At 44.8% G+C, this 20708-nt stretch overlaps 1 protein-coding gene across 1 annotated transcript in view; it reads left to right on the top strand.

Annotated features, from left to right (window-relative positions):
• The window catches only part of LOC106588581 (protein Jumonji-like), a 97257-nt gene that overhangs the window by 39509 nt on the left and 37040 nt on the right, over window positions 1-20708 (top strand). The window contains 2 exon segments of the mRNA XM_014177727.2: window positions 3574-3709; window positions 6986-7106. Coding sequence (XP_014033202.2) covers window positions 3574-3709; window positions 6986-7106 — 257 coding nt within the window.

Genomic DNA, 20708 nt, shown 5'->3' with positions numbered 1-20708 from the left:
TCTCGGTCTGCGGATATCCACCTTCCCCATCCTGGCTCGTCTCAGTGGGAATGTTAAAGGAGTAGAGGCTCTTGATGTCATTTAGAAGAGCCTCCGTGTGTCTTTCTGTTCGCTGTGTTTGCCAAGGTGGTGCGCTGTGGTATGAAAGGCAGCGGGTTCTGAGTCCCTTTGGGGCCCCTAAAACGTGTGTGTGCTGTGTGCCAGTCGTCCCGCAACAGACACACAAAGGCCTCAGCGTTCATTAGCAGGCTGTGGGTTCCCAGTGGGAGCGGAGGGGGGGCGGGTGTAAGCGGGCGGGGGTTGTCAGCTCAGTGCTGCGTGTTGTCTCTATGGTGGTGCCAGCTCCTCAGCTCTCATCTGAGCCCAGGCCCTACTCTGCTCTGCCAGCAGCCCGACTCTCCCTCTGAAGAGGCCTGGCAACCCTCCGTCAGTCAGCCCTCTCAACGGCCTGCCTAACTGCCCACTCCTGCCTCTGCTAGTCTCTCTGCCTACCTACGTCTGTCGGTCGTGCCAGGAAAAACGCATTTACTTACAGCGAAGGCACGATAGCAATGTTGGATTTTTATACCATTTTTGGTCTTTTCTGAAAGCATTGAGATGAACATGTTGTGATGTATGACACATGAGGTTTGAGTGTTGAGAGGGTTTAGCCCTTACTAAGCAGTTGGGCAGGGCTGCTTTCTGTTAAGACAAGCGATCTGCAGAATAAAGTCCTATTTTAAAAGATTTAAGTGTTGAGTTGTTTCGGTAGAATGTTGGAAACCTTTTTGACTCCTTTCAGTTCCTTTTTTTCCCCCTTTTTCTGTTGATGTTTTACCTTGTGTTGTAAAAAAAAAAAAACATTTGCTACATTTTGTTGCATCTCTTTGCGGGGCTCGGCTGACGATGCCGCTCGGCTGACGAGCCCAGCACTTCGCAGTTTCCACCTCGGCGTCACTAAGTGTAGGGATATGAGGAAATCACTCTGGCAGCCTGCCAGCCTCCAAGAGGAAGAGAAGGAAAAACACACACTTGCAAACATTTTTGGTCTGCTCCCAGAGTTCAAAGCCAGAGGTGTCAGCTGTGTGCTAGCTTGCATGTGTTTGTGTCAGTCAAAGCTAAGTGTAACGAGGCGCGTTGGTGCACAGCATTGACGACACAGTTGAGTGTGTCTGCAGGGAAAGATGGCTGTCACCCCTCCGCTTCATCACAAGGAGACAGTCGATTGTCTCTGTAACTTCATCACGCTGATTCTCATGGAATATCTCAGTGATGTCCACTACTGATGATCAGTACAGGGAAATTCCAAGTTAATGGTATTACGCTCGGGTGTCCGATTTTAATTAAAAAAAAATATTTTTTTTATAATAAAATAATAATAAATACAATTTTACTTTAACCACAAACTCTATGCTCAATGACTACTTCGAACAATTTACACAGTAAAAAATATATTATTTTGCTGGAAAAACGTATATCAAACTTTGCACGTGCAGTTTTTCCTGTAAAATGTGTTTTTATAAAATGTTCAGTGGAATTGTTGAAAGTAGTCCTTCTTCATACAGTTTTGTGGTTTGTTAAACTGATGAAATCAAAGTTTTTGTTTGCTATAGAATTAAAACTGAAATCTGAGTGTAATTTCGATGGAATTACCCTACATCTACACCATCTATACAGAAGTATGTGGACAACCCTTTAAAATTAGTTGATTTGACTATTTCAGCCACACCCATTGCTGACGGGTGTATACAATTTAGCACACAGCCATGGAATCTCCATAGATAAACTTTGGCAGTAGAATGGCCTGTACTGAAGAGCTCAGTAACTTTCAACATGGCACTGTCATAGGATGCAATCTTTCCAACAAGTCAGTTCATCAAATTTCTACCCTGCTAGGGCTGCCTTGTTCAACTGTAAGTGCTGTTATTGTGAAGTGGAAACATCTAGGAGCAACAACGGCTCAGCTGCGAAATGGTAGGCCACTCAAACCCACAGAACGGGGCCAGCGAGTGCTGAAAATTGTCTGTCCTCATTTGCAACCCACTTGTTCCAAACTGCCTCTGGAAGCAACGTCAGCACAAGAACTCGAGCTTCATGAACTGGGTTTCTGTGTCCGTGCAGCCGCACACAAACCTAAGATCACCATGCGCAATGCCAGGTGTCGGCTTGAGCAGTGTAAAGCTCGCCACTATTGAACTCTGGAGCAGTGGAAACGCCTTCGCCAAAGCGTGATTCATCACTCCAGAGGATGGCAGGAGAACGCTACCTGCCCCAGTGCATAGTGCATTGTGAAGTTTGGTGCAGGAGGAATAATGGTCTGGGGTTGTTTTTGCATGGTTCAGGCTCCTTAGTTCCAGTGAAGGGAAATCTTAATGCTACAGCATACCATGACATTCTAGACGGTTCAGTGCTTCCAACTTTGTGGCACCAGTTTGGGGAAGGCCCTTTCCTGTTTCAGCATGACAAAGCCTCTGTGCACAAAGCGAGGTCATTACAGAAATGGTTTGTCAAGATTGGTGTGGAAGAACTTGACTGGCCTGCACAGAGCCCTGACCTCAAACCCATCGCGCACCTTTGGGATGAATTGGAACGCTGACTGCGAGCCAGGCCTAATTGTCCAACCTTACTAATCCTCGTGGCTAAATGGAAGCAAGTCCCCGCAGCAATGTTCCAACATCTAGTGGAAAGCCTTCCCAGAAGAATGAGGCTGTTATAGCAGCAAAGAGGGGACCAACTCCATATGAATGCCCTTAATTTTGGAATGAGAATGTTTGACAAGCAGGTTTCCACATACTTTAGGTTTCAGTAGAGATCCAGCTTGTTTGGTCATCTCGTTCTAATCTATTTTCCGAAGATGATTTAGTGTTACACATCAAACAGTAGCCTAGTACAGCTGCACTGTGTGTAGGAAGCAGTGCTGTACTGTGAGGGGAAGTAGTGTTATACATTAAATCTGCTCTGTGTAGGAAGCATGTTATTTCTGTATTCAGACACTGCAGACCTTAATAATGAAGCATGTTGGAAAGTTAGTGTAATGTAACGGAAGTCTGACACGATCCTATTCTTCTGTCTTTCCTGGTGGTGTACTGCTGTGAGTATCTGTGCCACATTGACCTCATGGACTGTCCCTCCATTGTTTAAAATTCGCAATAGTACTGAGATGGGAAGAGGGTTATTGTCAAAGATGAAAAGTGATGAAGGAAAAGGAAGCAGTGTGATTAAGACGTCTGTCACCCTTGTTACAATAACATCCTGTGTCTGTCTTTGTCAGCCAAGGGAATCGACTAGAATCTGTCATACTAGGCAGCCGTAGTCTCCCAATTGAATTCATTATTAGGCTTTATTGGTTCTGGGTGATGGCTCACAAATATAAATATTAAATATATGTAAAATGCGAACCATGGTTTTGTTCTAGTTTTGTGAACCATCACCCTTCTGTCTTTTGTGGGTCATGGTTATGTTGTGAGAAACGTGATGCTGCTTGTAATGATTTGCTATGTTATGCTAATGTGCCATGTTATTCTTATACTAACGTCTATCTACTATGCTGCGTCATGTTATGATAATCAGTAGTCCTCTGTCCTGTGTTTTTAGGATGACATAGATGGGATCCCCTGGTCAGAGGAGAGGGACGTGAGGAAGGTGCTCTATCTCTCCCTGAAGGAGTTCAAGACTGCTCAGAAAAGGCAGCTCGGAGACGGCATCGGAGATGGAACCAAATACACTAATGGTGAGTTTCCCCTGGGACCCTTTTCTCTGCAGCACTGACCCAGTCAGGCTTTTGTCTGGATGCTCACAGACCTGCGATAGGCTGCTCTGTCTTTAGTCTTTTACAGTGGACCAGTTAATAATGATAGGAGTGATAGAATAGTGACACATTAATATGGTGTTATTTCAGAGTGAAGGTGCTTTGGTATGCACAATGAAACAGAGGGTGTTGCAGGGTTTTTTTCTAAGCAGGTGCAATAACATCCAGGGAGCTCAGGCTGCCTGTTTGTGTCCGTCTGTGGTATAAAGGCTGGTCTGAATTATCTGCTGCTGCTTTGTTTGACACCTTCGCTGTGCTTCAATCCACTCTGCTCTGTCTCTTCTCTGCTTCAAACACCAGCCAACTAGGAGATTTGAACTTCACACGGGCCTCTGAACCTATTCTCAGCTGTCACCGACACAACCCAGGGACCGAGAGAGAGATAAAGGCCTCTGGAAGTTTACACCGTGCCAAGCAGGCAGGGAGAAGCCTCAGTTCAGATCTAGGTCACAGGCTCAGTCGCACACAGACTGCCCTGTACCGGCTGAAACTGTCATCCATTTTGGAGAATCAGTCAAACAGCAACTTTTGTGATGGTCGTGTTCTCATCCCTCTTCACCCCTGCAGTGTTGTCAGTCTCTTAGAGGAGTGTGTCTGGCTGGCAGTCTGGAGCCAGCTGTCTGCAGAGGGATGTGAGGAAGGTGCAAATTAGATTAGAACAAGATGACCAAACAACAAGCTGTATCTCAACTGAAATACACTACATGACCAAAAGCATGGATCCAACAGCAGAGTGAAGGGACCGACCCTGCAAGGCCCTAAGCGTGTCTCCCCCCCCCGTCTATCTCCCATCCCATAACCGGCAATCATGCCATCTCCCTGACCACTTTACGTCTCACTGTTGGCAGGCATCCATCTCTCTTTCCCTCGCTCTCCCTCTGCATTATTCAACTAATTACATGATGCCCTTCTGCATCCTCTCCCTATCCTCTCCCCTCCCTGTTATCCATCCTTAGATGGAAGGCATCATTACATCAATAGGCCTCTGGTTACTGCTGCTCAGGAAGCTTTCTTCCCGCTCCCCTGCCCTCCTCTCCATACCCCCCCATTGATGAAACTACTGGCTGTGTTCCAAACCATTGGATATGGTGGATGGTAGTGAGTGTCTGCCCAATAGTACCACCGGCGTTGTTCTGTCTGTCCCTTAGAACTGACCCTGTCTTTTCTCATGGGGACCTTAGGGAATGACACTGAAAGTTTTGACCAGAACAGAGTGGAAGAGGGCACAGAGCCTTGGTGGTGGAGCTGGCTTCCTCTCGGATAGGGAGAGTGAAACAGATTGACAATCTGCAGCATGTCATTCTCACGTAACACATCTACTCAAATCATTTTTATTTGAAAGTATATTTAAGGTATTTTATGAAGATGACAGTGAGGAAATATAGAGGTGGTGTCAAAAGGCAGTAGGCCAGATTCCAACCTTTGCCAACACTAGACATTACAGTATGTGTCAGAGGAGGCTGCGGTTTAGACTGCCAGACCACCCTAGGCCACATAGACAATAGTTACTAAATAGGATCTGTCTATTTCGGTCTGGGGTTGATTTGTGGTCAGAACTGTGTGGTTGAGACAGCCATTTTAAAAACACTACTTTTGTTGTCCTCTTGTAGGGTTGTCTCCTAGAGTTCCCTTTTTAGTATCCCGTTCTATTGTCAGAAGTGGTTGAAAATGCCTTCAAATGGGTTAAAATCCCACACAACAAACGCATTGTTTATTTTTATACACACTACAGTCCCAATCATACTGTGTCATTAAAAGCTTTGAGAGAAATAAGTATTTTGTTACTAGCCACAGTACAGAGGGTTACTGCTACAAGCTGCTGATGGACCCTGAGCTTGCTCCATTAGAAACATTATTATTCAGTCGTAATCACTCTGTGTTTGTAAAGGTGATTTAAGCTGAAGTAATGCCACTCTCCTGGCTGTTTAATATTTTCTGTCTGCATCTGGGCTTCCTGTCTGCATTACTCCACCTCCCACTAATGGGCTACACTCTGGCTTGCTATGGTACGCACCCCCAACCTCGTTTCTCTCCCCATCTCCTTCATTGTCTCGCTCTCTCTCTCTGGAGAGCAGGAGGAACATAGCAAGGTGATGGGCTTATTGAAACATGCATAAATCTGATTAGAGTCCCTTACGGATCAGCCGTCATCCTCCTTCCCAGCTAGGCCTCACTGGGACCAGGGGAAAGAATTTAGGCCCCAGCCCAGTCTGGCTCCCTTTCGTGGTTGCCAGTTGCATCTCTGTCTCCCCCCTCCTTGCCCGGCCCCTCACAAAGGCACTGATGTGAAACCAACATATGTAAAACATCTCGGAAGGGCGGAGAGGGGAGGGAGTAGAGAGGAGACAAGATGGCCCCTCACCAGGCTGTTTATGTTCAGTATGAATATTATTACAGTCACATACTACTACACATTAGACAAATGAATGGTTTCTTTGAGTTCTTGGTGCTATAAGCTTCACCCTGAGCACAGAACACACACAAACCAAACATATAGAGTCAGTTCCCTGAGCATCACTGTGGTGTGACTCATACTGCCAGAGCATGTTAAGAGGTCCACAGAGATGTTAAGTTCTATGGCTGGTCTCCTGCTATCAGGTAGTGACCTGCACTCAGTACACAGACTTCAACTACCAGCTGCCTGGGTTTGTTCTGGGTACTTAAAACAAGTTTTCAGAGGAAGCCGCCACTCAACTCAACCATTTGCCACTATGTCATTATTACCATTCTAATTTATGTTCCTTTGACACCTGCAGTGAAGGGTTGTGGTTTTGGGTTGGCATGTGATTTAAGGCCTCAGTCCTAAGGAATGTGATAGGAGGGTCATGCGTCAACTAGAAATGCCAGTACCAGGTAGACTTTTACTACCTACAAAGATTTAGTGGATCATAATTGATCTGTTTTTCTTAACCATCATTAATACTTCTTACGTCGTTTGTGTAATTGCAGTGAATGTGGTTTCGTTTGATCAAGAGGGTTTCACTTTATTTTCATGTCTTGGTTACTCATCAGTGCTGTCTTCATTTGACTGGAATGTCTTTTTGAGATCTGCTCAAGTCCTGACTTGTTCACTTTGTTCAGCTAACGGGCTCCTAACACAAATCAGCCCTCTTACTTTGGTCACTGTGTTTCTCTCCAGTCAACATGTCCTAGCAGTACACTGCATGGTCTCTAACCCATGTCTTCTTGTCTCTGTAGGTTCCCATGCCCGCGGGCAGCTCAATGGCTCAGGGCAAAAGGGCCACAATGCTGACGGGTCACGGTTCCAGACCACCGACGGCAGCAGCGAGTACTCTGAGGATGGCCCTGCCAAGAAGAGGTGAGTGTGTTAACCTGTACTCTGGACCGATGGCTCTCTCGCTCTGCTCTCTCTCTCTGATCGGCAGCAGCTTTGAACCAGAGAGTGCTTGAATGAAGGTTGTGATATTCAGGGGGAGCTCTACAGTACCTGGGCCCAGATTCACAAAACCTTAAGAAGAAATGTCTTCTTAACTAGCATTTTTTCCTTAACCTCTTCGGACTGGGCGGCACTATTTTCACGTCTGGATGACAGGCGTGCTCACAGTATACTGCCTGTTACTCAGGCCCAGAAGCTAGGATATGCATATAATTGGTAGATTAGGATAGAAAACCCTCTAAAGCTTCTAAAACCGTTACAATAATGTCTGTGAGTATAACAGAACTCATTTGGCAGGCGAAACCCTGAGGACAAACCATCCAGGGAAATAAAATAAATTAAGGTCACTGTTTTCAATTTGTTTTCTATGGGAAACTATATTTGGGGCACCTGGTTGCAGTTCCTATGGCTTCCACTAGATGTCAACAGTCTTTAGAAATTGGTTGATGTTTTTCTTTTGAGAAATTAAGAAGTAGGGCTGTTCATTGTGAGTGTCAAGCCAAGTGGACTCTATTGTTTGTTGCGTGCGACCTGAAGCTCGCTCCACATTGATTTTATCCGCTATCTTAAATCTTATTGATTATTTATGTTTTAGGATACGTGAGGATGGATTAGGAACGTTGTTTGAAATGTTTGGACCAAGTTTACAGGTAACTTATTCGATAATTTGTAGTCATGTTGGGCGAGTTGGAACCGGTGTATTTCTGAATCAAACACGCCAAATAAATGGACATTTTGGGGATATAAAGAAGGAATTTATCGAACAAAAGGACCATTTGTGATGTTTCTGGGACATTTTGGAGTGCCAACAGAAGAAGATCTTCAAAGGTAAGCCATGAATTATATCGTTATTTCTGACTTTGGTGTTGCACCTCCCTGGTTGAAATATGTTTGTCATGCGTTTGTATGATGGGCGCTGTCCTCAGATAATCGCATCGCATGGTTTGCTTTTGCCATAAAGCCTTTTTGAAATCTGATACGGCGGCTGGAATAACAATAAATGAAGCTTTATTTTGATGTATTGCACTGTGATTTTATGAAAGTTAAATATCTAATAATTTCATTTGAATTTCGCGCTCTGCAATTTCACCGGATGTTGTCGATGTTCCGCTAGCGGAACGTCTAGCCGTAACAGGTTCTCCTTAAGCTAAAAGTTAAGAAATTAGATTATTGAAAATAAAATAGATAAACCCTTGTCTTAAACTCAGGGCAATGAGAGAAAGTTCATGAAGGCAATTGAACATATTTAATTCACTCACAAACGTCATCTGATAGTTTCAGTTTTTATTATTTTAAACCCAAGAACATGTTTTAGAACAGTAAACTTAGTAAGAAATATGCTAACATGATTGCCATTGCTAGCTAGATGGCTAAAATGGTTACCTAGCAACAGACATTGTAAGAAGATTTTTGAGAAGTTCATTAGAAAATCATTCCATCTTAAGATATTGTTGAGGATTTGCACTTACGAACTTTCTTATGAACTTTAAGAAGCTAATGTTTTTTCGTAAGTAGTGTTTTGTGAATCTGGGCCCTGATTTAAAAAAATATATATTTAAAATTTTTTATGGCCTGCAGTACAGCCGAGGCACTCATAGAGGTGTTTTGATCCAGGTGATGTCAGCATTGGTTAATTCAGCGCTCTCAGATCCGTGTGTGTGAATTATCAAAGCCAAAATATACAATTGTGGTAGTAAATGTATAAAAGCCTCGCTGTCTTTTTATTAATTCCCTTCCTTCTTGCTGTATTCTCTTCTCCTGTTCTCCAGTAATGTGTTTGGTTAAGTAAGGGAATTACAGTAATGGGACATGACAGCATCAACAGTGAAGGGTAAAGAGGAGTTTGATTCAGAAGAATGGGAGCTCTTTAACCAGTGTTCATTCTTAAAAGGTGGAAAGTTGTTTTAATTTAACCTTTATTTAACTAGGCAAGTCAGTTGAGAACAAATCCTTATTTACAATGACGGTCTACCCTGGCCAAACCATAACCTGTACGACGGTAGGCCAATTGTGCGCCGCCCTATGGGACTCCCAATCATGGCTGGTTGTGATACAGCCTGGAATCGAACCAGGGTCTGTAGTGACGCCTCTAGCAGAGATGCAGTGCCTTAGACCGCTGCGCCATTCAGGAGCCCTAAATTAGGGATTAAGAGATGTGTTGAGCCATTTCAAATCATAATTTAGGACAAAGTTAATGCATTCAAATACAACAATGACCTTGTTTCCATGACATTCCTAGTAGTGATTTGTAATCTATAAAGGCCTTGGGGGAAAACTGCTTCACAAGAGCTTCTCTCACTCAGTTTCTCTCCTCGGGTTCATTCTCATGGAAAATGGAATAAGACTACATTTACGTCATTTAGCAGACGCTCTTATCCAGAGCGACTTACAAATTGGTGCATTCACCTTATGATATCCAGTGGAACAACCACTTTACAATAGTACATCTATCTTTTTTTTTGGGGGGGGGGGGGTTAGAAGGATTACTTAATCCTATCCCAGGTATTCCTTAAAGAGGTGGGCTTTCAGGTGTCTCCGGAAGGTGGTGATTGACTCCGCTGTCCTGGCGTCGTGAGGGAGCTTGCTCCACCATTGGGGTGCCAGAGCAGCGAACAGTTTTGACTGGGCTGAGCGGGAACTGTGCTTCCGCAGAGGTAGGGAGGCGAGCAGGCCAGAGGTGGATGAACGCAGTGCCCTTCTTTGGGTGTAGGGACTGATCAGAACCTGAAGGTACAGAGGTGCCGTTCCCCTCACAGCTCCGTAGGCAAGCACCATGGTCTTGTAGCAGATGCGAACTTCAACTGGAAGCCAGTGGAGTGTGCGGAGCAGCGGGGTGACGTGAGAGAACTTGGGAAGGTTGAACACCAGACAGGCTGCGGCGTTCTGGATGAGTTGTAGGGGTTTGATGGCACAGGCAGGGAGCCCTGCCAACAGCGAGTTGCAGTAATCCAGACGGGAGATGACAAGTGCCTGGATTAGGACCTGCGGCGCTTCCTGTGTGAGGCAGGGTTGTACTCTGCGAATGTTGTAGAGCGTGAACCTACAGGATCGGGTCACCGCCTTGATGTTAGCAGAGAACGACAGGGTGTTGTCCAGGGTCACGCCAAGGCTCTTAGCACTCTGGGAGGAGGACACAATGGAGTTGTCAACCGTGATGGCGAGATCATGGAACGGGCAGTCCTTCCCCGGGAGGAAGAGCAGCTCCGTCTTGCCGAGGTTCAGCTTGAGGTGGTGATCCGTCATCCACACTGATATGTCTGCCAGACATGCAGAGATGCGATTCGCCACCTGGTTATCAGAAGGGGGAAAGGAGAACATTAATTGTGTGTCGTCTGCGTAGCAATGATAGGAGAGACCATGTGAGGATATGACAGAGCCAAGTGACTTGGTGTATAGCGAGAATAGGAGAGAGCCTAGAACTGAGCCCTGGGGGACACCAGTGGTGAGAGCACGTGGTGCGGAGACGGATTCTCGCCATGCCACCTGGTAGGAGCGACCTGTCAGGTAGGACGCAATCCAAGATTGAGCTGCGCTGGAGATGCCCAACTCTGAGAGGAGGATCTGATGGTTCACAGTATCAAAGGCAGCAGATGGGTCTAGAAGGATGAGCGCAGAGGAGAGAGAGTTAGCTTTAGCAGTGCGGAGAGCCTCCGTGACACAGAGAAGAGCAGTCTCAGTTGAATGACCAGTCTTGAAACCTGACTGATTTGGATCAAGAAGGTCATTCTGAGAGAGCTGGCCAAGGACGGCACGCTGAAGAGTTTTGGAGAGGAAAGAAAGAAGGGATACTGGTCTGTAGTTGTTGACATCGGAGGGATCGAGTGTAGGTTTTTTGAGAAGGGGTGCAACTCTCGCTCTCTTGAAGACTGAAGGGACGTAGCCAGCGGTCAAGGATGAGTTGATGAGCGAGGTAAGGGAGAAGGTCTCCGGAAATAATCTGGAGAAGAGAGGAGTGGATAGGGTCAAGCGGGCAGGTTGTTGGGCGGCCGGCCGTCACAAGTCGCAAGATTTCATCTGGAGAGAGAGGGGAGAAAGAGGTCAAAGCATAGGGTAGGGCAATGTGAGCAAGACCAGCGGTGTCGTTTGACTTAACAAACGAGGATCGGATGTCGTCAACCTTCTTTTCAAAATGGTTGACAAAGTCGTCCGCAGGGGGGGGATTCAGGAGGGAGGTGAAGGTGGCAAAGAGGTTCCTAGGGTTAGAGGCAGATGCTTGGAATTTAGAGTGGTAGAAAGTGGCTTTAGCAGCAGAAACAGAGGAAGAAAATGTGGAGAGGTGGGAGTGAAAAGATGCCAGGTCCGCAGGGAGGATAGTTTTCCTCCATATCCGCTCGGCTGCCCGGAGCCCTGTTCTGTGAGCTTGCAATGAGTCGTCAAGCCACGGAGCAGGAGGGGAGGACCGAGCCGGCCGGGAGGATAGGGGACATAGAGAGTCAAAGGATGCAGAAAGGGAGGAGAGGAGGGTTGAGGAGGCAGAATCAGGAGATTGGTTGGAGAAGGATTGAGTAGAGGAAAGAGATGATAGGATGGAAGAGGAGAGAGTAGCAGGAGAGAGGGAGAGCGAAGGTTGCGACGGCGCAATACCATCTGAGTAGGGGCAGAGTGAGTAGTGTTGGAGGAGAACGAGAGGGAAAAGGGTACAAGGTAGTGGTCGGAGACTTGGAGGGGAATTGCAGTGAGATTGGTAGAAGAACAGCATCTAGTAAAGATGAGGTCAAGCGTATTGCCTGCCTTGTGAGTAGGGGGGGACGGTGAGAGGGTGAGGGCAAAAGAGGAGAGGAGTGGAAAGAAGGAGGCAGAGAGAAATGAGTCAAAGGTAGACGTAGGGAGGTTAAAGTCACCCAGAATTGTGAGGGGTGAGCCATCCTCAGGAAAGGAACTTATCAAGGCGTCAAGCTCATTGATGAACTCTCCAAGGGAACCTGGAGGGCGATAAATGATAAGGATGTTAAACTTGAATGGGCTAGTGATTGTGACAGCATGGAATTCAAATTAGGAGATAGACAGATGGGTCAGGGGAGAAAGTGAGAATGTCCACTTGGGAGAGATGAGGATTCCAGTCCCGCCACCCCGCTGACCAGATGCTCTCGGGGTGTGCGAGAACACGTGGTCAGACGAGGAGAGAGCAGTAGGAGTAGCAGTGTTTTCTGTGGTAATCCATGTTTCTGTCAGCGCCAAGAAGTCGAGGGACTGGAGGTTAACATAGGCTGAGATGAACTCTGCCTTGTTGGCCGCAGACCGGCAGTTCCAGAGGCTGCCGGAGACCTGGAACTGCGCGCTGGGACCACCAGGTTAGAGTGGCAGCGGCCATGCGGTGTGAAGAATTTGTGTGGCCTGTGCAGAGAGGAGAGAACAGGGATAGACAGACACATAGTTGACAGGCTACAGGAGAGGCTACGCTAATGCAAAGGAGATTGGAATGAAAATTAACTAAACAACTGGGGAAGCGAGAGAGCAGGGCCTCCCTCACTAACCATTCACTGAAACACTCAAATATAACTATTCCAACTTCCACTTAGAAATTATAATTGATGTGAACTACAGTGGTTCAATGTTTCCAGGAATAGGCTCAAACTTAGTTTATTTAGCTAGATAACTTGGTACAGTATTCTTCTGTGAAACCCACCCAGTGCACCGTGTCTTATGACGCCGTAGCTAACTAGCATGCTAGCATCCAATAACACACGGTTAGCACCAATACTTGGTTACAACAAACTATCAATGGATCATTCGTGTCCGTGTCTAGTTCCTTTCATAACGCAGAAGTAATTAAACGTTGGCTAGCTAACAGACTATTATTTGGATAGTATGCAGGGAAGTATTTTAATTTTGAAATTAGACATTGAAGATTGGTACTTGTGCTTCTTATAACATTATCCCTTTGAGATTGAAGTGGTTGATCTCTAATGGGATATTTTCTTCAGATCTAGTACAACGAGAAAGATGGGTTGAAGACTCAAACTGTCTATAGTATGAGTGAAATATTGTGCCTAGGTTGAACATGGGGCAGTGTGTTGGCCTGGTTGTTCCCTGTAGGCTTCCACTCTGACATGGTGTTCTGTACCTCTTGGCTGGCTGTCACCTGGGGAACATTTGTTCAGTTAACCTCTATGGGCTAGGTGGGACGCTAGCGTCCCCCCCGTGGTGCACTCCATCAACAGCAGGTGCATTTCAAGAGCGGCAAATTTGAATCCAAATAAATGTCAAAATTCAAATTTTTCAAACATACAACTATTTTACACCCTTTGAAAGATAAACATCTCCTTAATCTAACCACGTTTTACGATTTCAAAAAGGTTTTACGGCGAAAGCATAAATTTAGAGTATGTTAGGACAGTACATTTACAAGAGTTGTGTGTAATGTTTTGTCAATTCAAAGACAGGGTCACCAAAACCATAAAACCAGCTAAAATGATGCACTAACCTTTTACAATCTCCATCAGATGACACTCCTAGGACATTATGTTAGACAATGCATGCATTTTTAGTTCTATCAAGTTCATATTTATATCCAAAAACAGCGTTTTACTATGGCATTGATGTTGAGGAAATCGTTTCCCTCCAATAACCGGCAGTCAAGTCAACACCACAAATTAAATAATTAAAATTAGAAAACATTGGTGAAATATTATATTGTCATTTAAAGAATTATAGATTTACATCTCTTGAACGCAATCAACTTGCCAGATTTAAAAATAACCTTACTGGGAAATCACACTTTGCAATAATCTGAGCACTGCGCCCAGAAAAATACGCGTTGCGATACAGACTAGACGTCATGTTGGGGAGATCTAAAATCGAAAATACTATGTAAATAATCCATTACCTTTGATTCTCTTCATCAGATGTCACTTCCAGGTATCACAGGTCCATAACGAATGTAGTTTTGTTCAAAAAAGCTCATCATTTATGTCCAAAAATCTCCGTCTTGTTAGCATATGATCTAAGCCAGCCGGACTTCTCGTCATGAACGAGGGGAAAAAATATATTTACGTTCGTTCAAACATGTCAAACGTTGTATAGCATAAATCATTAGGGCCTTTTTTAACCAGAACATGAATAATATTCAAGGTGGACGAATGCATACTCTTTTATAACGTATTGGAACGAGGGTACCCAACATGAACTCGCGCGCCAGGTGTCTAATGGGCCATCATCGTTCCATGGCTCTTGTTCGGTCAGATCTCCCTCCAGAAGACTCAAAACACTTTGTAAAGGCTGGTGACATCTAGTGGAAGCAATAGGAAGTGCCAAAATATTCCTCAGCCCCTGTGTTTTTCAATGGGATAGGTTTAAAGGTAATACAACACATCAGGTATCCACTTCCTGTCAGAAAATGTCTCAGGGTTTTGCCTGCCAAATGAGTTCTGTTATACTCACAGACACCATTCAAACAGTTTTAGAAACTTTAGAGTGTTTTCTATCCATATATAATAAGTATATGCATATTCTAGTTACTGGGTAGGATTAGTAACCAGATTAAATCGGGTACATTTTTTTTATCCAGCCGTGCAAATACTGCCCCCTAGCCCTAACAGGTTAATAACCTCTCTGGGTCATGTGGGACGCTAGCGTCTATCAACAGCCAGTGAAATAGCAGGGCGGCAAATTCAAAACAACAAAAATCTCATAATTCAAATTTCTCAAACATACAAGTTTTATACACCATTTTAAAGATAAGATGCTCCTTAATCCAACCACAGTGTCCGATTTCAAAAAGGCTTTACGACGAAAGCATAACATTAGATTATGTTAGGACAGCGCCTAACCAAGAAAAACCACACAGCCATTTTCCAAGCAAGGAGAGGTGTCACAAAAACCAGAAATACAGCTAAAATGAATCACTAACCTTTGGTGATCTTCATCAGATGACACTCCCAGGACTCAATGTTACAAAATACATGTATGTTTTGTTCGATAAAGTTCATATTTATATCCATAAACCCCATTTTACATTGGCGCGTGATGTTCAGAAAATGTATTCCCTCCAAAACCTCCAGTGAATGAGCACGTCAATTTACAAAAATACTCATAAACGTTGATAAACTTTACAACAGTTATTGAAAGAATTATAGATACACTTCTCCCCAATGCAACCGCTGTGTCAGCTTTTTAAAATAGCTTTACGGCGAAAGCACTTTTTTTTTTTCTTCAATATTCTGAGTACAGAGCTCAGCCATCAAAGCAAGCTATACAGTTACCCGCCAAGTTCTGGAGTGAACTAAACTCAGAATTAGTATTATAAATCTTCACTTACCTTTGCTGATCTTCGTCGGAATGCACTCCCAGGACTCCCACTTCCACAAGAAATTCGATAAACTCCATATTTATGTCCAAATACCTTCGTTTTGTTCGCGCGTTCAGATCACTAATCCAATGGCATAACGCGCGAGCGCAAAACCAGAGACAAAGTCAAATAGTTCCATTACCGTTCGTAGAAACATGTCAAACGATGTTTACAATCAATCCTTAGGGTCTTTTTAACATAAATCGTCTATAATATTCCAACCGGACAATGGCGTATTCATTACAGAGGAAAAAGAAGGAAGGCGCGTCTGCGTGAGTGCGCCGTAAACAACTCGTTGGTCCCAGACTTGAGTCGGCTCCTATTCTCTGCCCAGTAACAGTAGAAGCATGAAACAAGGTTCTAAAGACTGACATCTAGTGGAAGCCTTAGGAAGTGCAAAATGACCCCATAGACTCTGTAGTTTTAATAGGGATTAGATAGGAAAAACTACAAGCCACTTCCTGGTTGGATTTTTTTTTTCTCAGGTTTTTGCCTGCCATATGAGTTCTGTTATACTCACAGACATCATTCAGAGTGTTTTCTATCCAAATCTACTAATAATATGCATATCCTACCTTCTGGGCCCGAGTAGCAGGCAGTTTAATTTGGGCATGTTATTCATCTGAATTTCTGAATACTGCCCCCTGTCACCAAGAAGTTAATAAGATGGAGATACAGGAGCGTGGTCCTCAGGAAGAGCAGAAGGAGACTGGGCTGGGGGGTATGAGGGACTGGAGGAGACTGGGCTGGGGGGGTGTGAGGAGACAGGGAGATGCTCTGAATGAAAGCCATCTGACATTTACTCCTGAGGTGGTGACCTGTTGCACCCTCGACAACCACTGTGATTATTATTATTTGACCCTGCTGGTCATCTATGAACATTTGAACATCTTGGCCATGTTTTGTTATAATCTCCACCCGGCACAGCCAGAAGAGGACTGGCCACCCCTCATAGCCTGGTTCCTCTCTAGGTTTCTTCCTAGGTTCTGGCCTTTCTAGGGAGTTTTTTTTTCTAGCCACCGTGCTTCTACACCTGCATTGCTTGCTGTTTGGGGTTTTAGGCTGGGTTTCAGTACAGCACTTTGAGATATCAGCTGATGTAAGAAGGGCTTTATAAATACATTTGACTGGGCTGGAGGGTGTGTGGGACTGGAGGAGACTGGGCTGGGTGGTGTGGGACTGGGCTGGGGGGGTGAGGAGACTGGGCTGGGGGGGTGTGGGACTGGAGGAGACTGGGCTGGGGGGTGAGGAGACTGGGGTGTGGAACTGGAGGAGACTGGGCTGGGGGGGTATGAGGGACTGAAGGAGACTGGGGCGCAGGAGTGGTGTGAGCACACTGGTGGGTTCAGACTGGGAGGGATTCCCTCTCAATTAGCAGGTCCTGGTTCTATAACAGACCAGCCACTGTGGATTAAATGCACTGCTTGGCACACACACACACACTCACAGCTACATTAAATCATATATATTCATATGCACATGCTGTACTGCAGCAGCCATAGCTCAGAGATCTGCTCTTTAATTTCACCGTGAGACCCTCCTCTATGTAGCCAGCCATCGCATGATTCCTCAGCTCCCCGTCTCCACCACCTCTTTTCACCCTCCGTGTGTGTGCAGTACCTGTTATTTAATAGTCCAGCAGAACTGGTCATTAAGAGGCCTGGCAAACCTGAAAAGGAGAACAAGATGGACAGGGGGAGAAGCAGAAAGACGTTGCGTCAACAACAGGCCTGTGTTCACTACAGTGGTTTGATGGCTTTCATTAGTTCTCATGCTGGAATAAAAGTACGCTCTCTCCCTCTCTTAATGAGCAGCCGGCTCAGAGTGCTTGGCAATAGCTCAGGCCTTTTGCTATGGGGAGTGTGTGTGGAGGATGACTTCTTGGCCCTGGCATCTGCAGCCCACGCCATACTATAACAGGGTGGCTGATTGAGGAGGTGCCAGGACCTTTCACACCTGGCAATGCAAGAACTAGCAGAGAGGGGAGGCGCAGGTGCGTGGTTTTGGCTGCTTCATCCTGGGGTGCAGGGGAGGGTCCCAGTGTGTCTTGGGATGGGCGGTCCCGGGGAGGCGTTTGGGGACCTTAAGTGTTCGTCTTCCTAGGACACCGAGATTGGAGATCGGGCCCAAGCATCTTAGAACCCTGCCAAGTACTGGAGAGGTTCTTCCCTCCTCCTCCCCTTCCCAGCCACACCACAAGGCTGGAGTAGGAAACACACGGTTCAGCCATGGTGACCAATGTTGGAAAGCTCCACTTCTTAGGGAGATTTTGAGGCCAATTCTCCTCAGTAGTAAGAGCCAAGTAAAGCTCATTGAGCTGCTTGTAGTGTTTGTTTTAATGAATGCCAAGTTAGTAAGCACTGCCTTTGTCTGCCGTTCTGTTGCCCCCCCCAAGTTTTCTGAGCAAAAGTGGAGATCAAATACTTTTTTAATTGTGGGAATGTGGTCCAAGGTATTCCCACGTGTAATAGAGCGATGTGATTGTATACAAATGTAAGCAAGGTTTGAAATGTATTGTTTTTGGTCAAATGATTATATCTGCTTGGGTTTCTTGTGGTCAATTTGCCGTCTACAAATGATTTGTAAATATGTTCCGGCCTCCTGACCATACGCTCAAGAACGAGTCGGTCCGCAGCTCAATCTAGTTGATGATCCCTGCATTACATACTGTCACACATCATTCTGAATAAACTCTCACAATACTGTCTGCTGAGCAGAGGAGTGTGTATTATCATACATTGTGATATTGTATACCCTGTTACCAAGCAGTGAAGACAGTAGGTGAAATCAGAGAGGGAGCAAGGCATTGTCATAAACCGTGTTTGTTCCAGTTTCTCTATTCTCTGCAGGCTGTTTGTTTTCACTGAAGACAATAGGCCCCTCCAAAGGAATAAAACGGCAACATCACAAACTATACAGCCGTTCTGAAGAGAAGTCGTTTTGTTCTATCATAATCGGATGTGGACTGGGTGGCATATCCCATGTTCCACTACTGTGGCCAGAACTAATCAGAGCCTCTGATGTCATGGATAATGTCCTGATTTTAAAGTGATGTCAGCAATAACACAGCTTTTCTCTGAGCCTGCTCGTTATTGATCTGGCTTAGCATGATTTTTAAGATGGCCGCCAAGATCATGGATTAGAGGTCAGAGACCAGGGTCAGTCCAGTAAAGTGGTCGACCCACTGAGCTGAGGAGAAGGTAATGTTGTCCAGCGCCGACTTAATACAGTTCATCATCTCACTGCTCTAAGCATAGAGAATGTACTGGGACCAATGGTGGTAGTATACTAAAGAGCAATAGTGGACACTGTAACATTGTAGTATACAGTGGTGTAAAAATACTTCAAAGTTGTTTTTTGGAGTATTTGTACTTTACTTTGCTATTTTATGTTTTTGGCTACTTTTACTCCACTACATTCCTAAAGAAAATATGTACTTTTTACTCTCATATGTTTTCCCTGACACCCAAAGGTACTCGTTACATTTCTCAGGCAGGACAGCAGTATGGTTCAGTTCACACACCTATCAATATAATACATTGTCATCCCTACTGCCTCTGACCTGGCGAACTCACTAAACACAAATAGTAGGTTTGTAAACGATGTCTGATTGTTGGCGAGTGCCCCTGTCTGTCCGTAAAATAAAATAAAATAAAAATAAAAACTAGAAAATAGTGCTGACTGGTTTGCTTAATATAAGTAATTGGATGTATAGCATTTACTGTTAATTTCACTCAAGTATGACAATTGTCTACTTTTTCCACCACTGTACATATGTACGTTTGAAACCAGATACTTTTAGATATTCACTCAAGTAGTATTTTACTGACTGACTTTTACTTGAGTTAAGAAACCTTAATAGAAAATGACATTTAAAGTACTTTAAAGTATAACATTTAAAGTACTTTTTCCACCACTGGTTCTATAATAATGAGAAATGGTGTACACAATAACATGGTAGTACTATACTAAAGGGAGATAGTGGACACAGGACAGGTTTGAACCTCATCTTCCCACAGATAAGGCGTTATGCAACACCAAGGCTTAGGTTGCTTTAATTAAATTATGTCCAAACTGGATTGTGTGAAGGTCGTGTAGGACTCATTTAAGCCTTATGTACACATCACACACCAACACTGCGCCAATATATTTGTTAGTCTGTGGTAACTCGCATTGGAATGCTCGCCTGCACTCCCTGTTTCACATCATCTAAAAGAGAAATGTGTTCACTGGTGTGGAAAAATCATGACGTCAATGATCTTCAGGTTGGAAAGTTGGAGCTCTAGAAAGAGTGGCGAGTTGGATGACCGTTCAAAATGATTTATCCCAGTTGGAACACTTTTTTTTTTAATTTTTTTTTAGTTCCCAGTTTTGTTCAATGCACTGAAGTTGGAAGTCTGAGATTTAAGAGTTCCCAGTTGTTTTGATCGCGGCAGAAGTCTTGGTTAAGTCTTGGTTTTGAATAGACTAGAAACGGCCAGCCAGCATAGTACTGCCTGATATAGATCCATCAGGGTTGTTCTGCATCAGCAGATTCCACACAATGGTATAGTTAGAATGTTTCATGGTGAAATAGTTGTAATGAACTCTTAGATGAAATTCAAGCGATCCAGACTTCAAGGGTCTTGTTTGTTTGTCTCTCACCCTCGTAGCCTTGTCTTTCTGCTTCTCTGACCGATGAGCTATTATGGCATGGGGAGTGTTGAGCCCTGGGGGGGGGGGGGGGTTACAGGGTCACCAGGTCACAGTCGGCTCAAGCAAGGCCATCTCTCCTCCAAGCGCTCAACACTCAGACAGAAAAGCAATAACACATTAGCTGGAGTGGCTCTCTCCGTGAGCGCTGTTTACACTAACCCTGACCCTAACCCCCTACTTTAGAATCCCAGTCATTTGATTCATCCAGTCTTAATGTTTGTATTGACAGCCGTGGTCATGGTGTTGATGTTCTAGGAGAATGGTGCTGCTGTGAGGAGAGACTTTGGACACAAAGCGTGTGGCTGTAGTTTCACCTGGATACTAAGCCCATGGGTTTAATCAATCAAATGTAATTTTAAAGCCCTTCCTACATCAGCTGATGTCACAAAGTGCTATACAGAAACCCAGCCTAAAACCCCAAGCAGCAAGCAATGCAGGTGTATCAGCTACATACTCCCCTTGTGGCTGTGTTAGTTTGATGTCAATCAATACTTTTAAACAAGGATGCAATAATCATTACTGCAGTTTAACTGAATATTACT

The sequence above is a fragment of the Salmo salar genome, chromosome ssa27 (genome assembly GCF_905237065.1).
Source record: "Salmo salar chromosome ssa27, Ssal_v3.1, whole genome shotgun sequence".
Classification (NCBI taxonomy): domain Eukaryota; kingdom Metazoa; phylum Chordata; class Actinopteri; order Salmoniformes; family Salmonidae; genus Salmo; species Salmo salar.
This window is presented reverse-complemented; position numbering and strand designations above follow the sequence as displayed.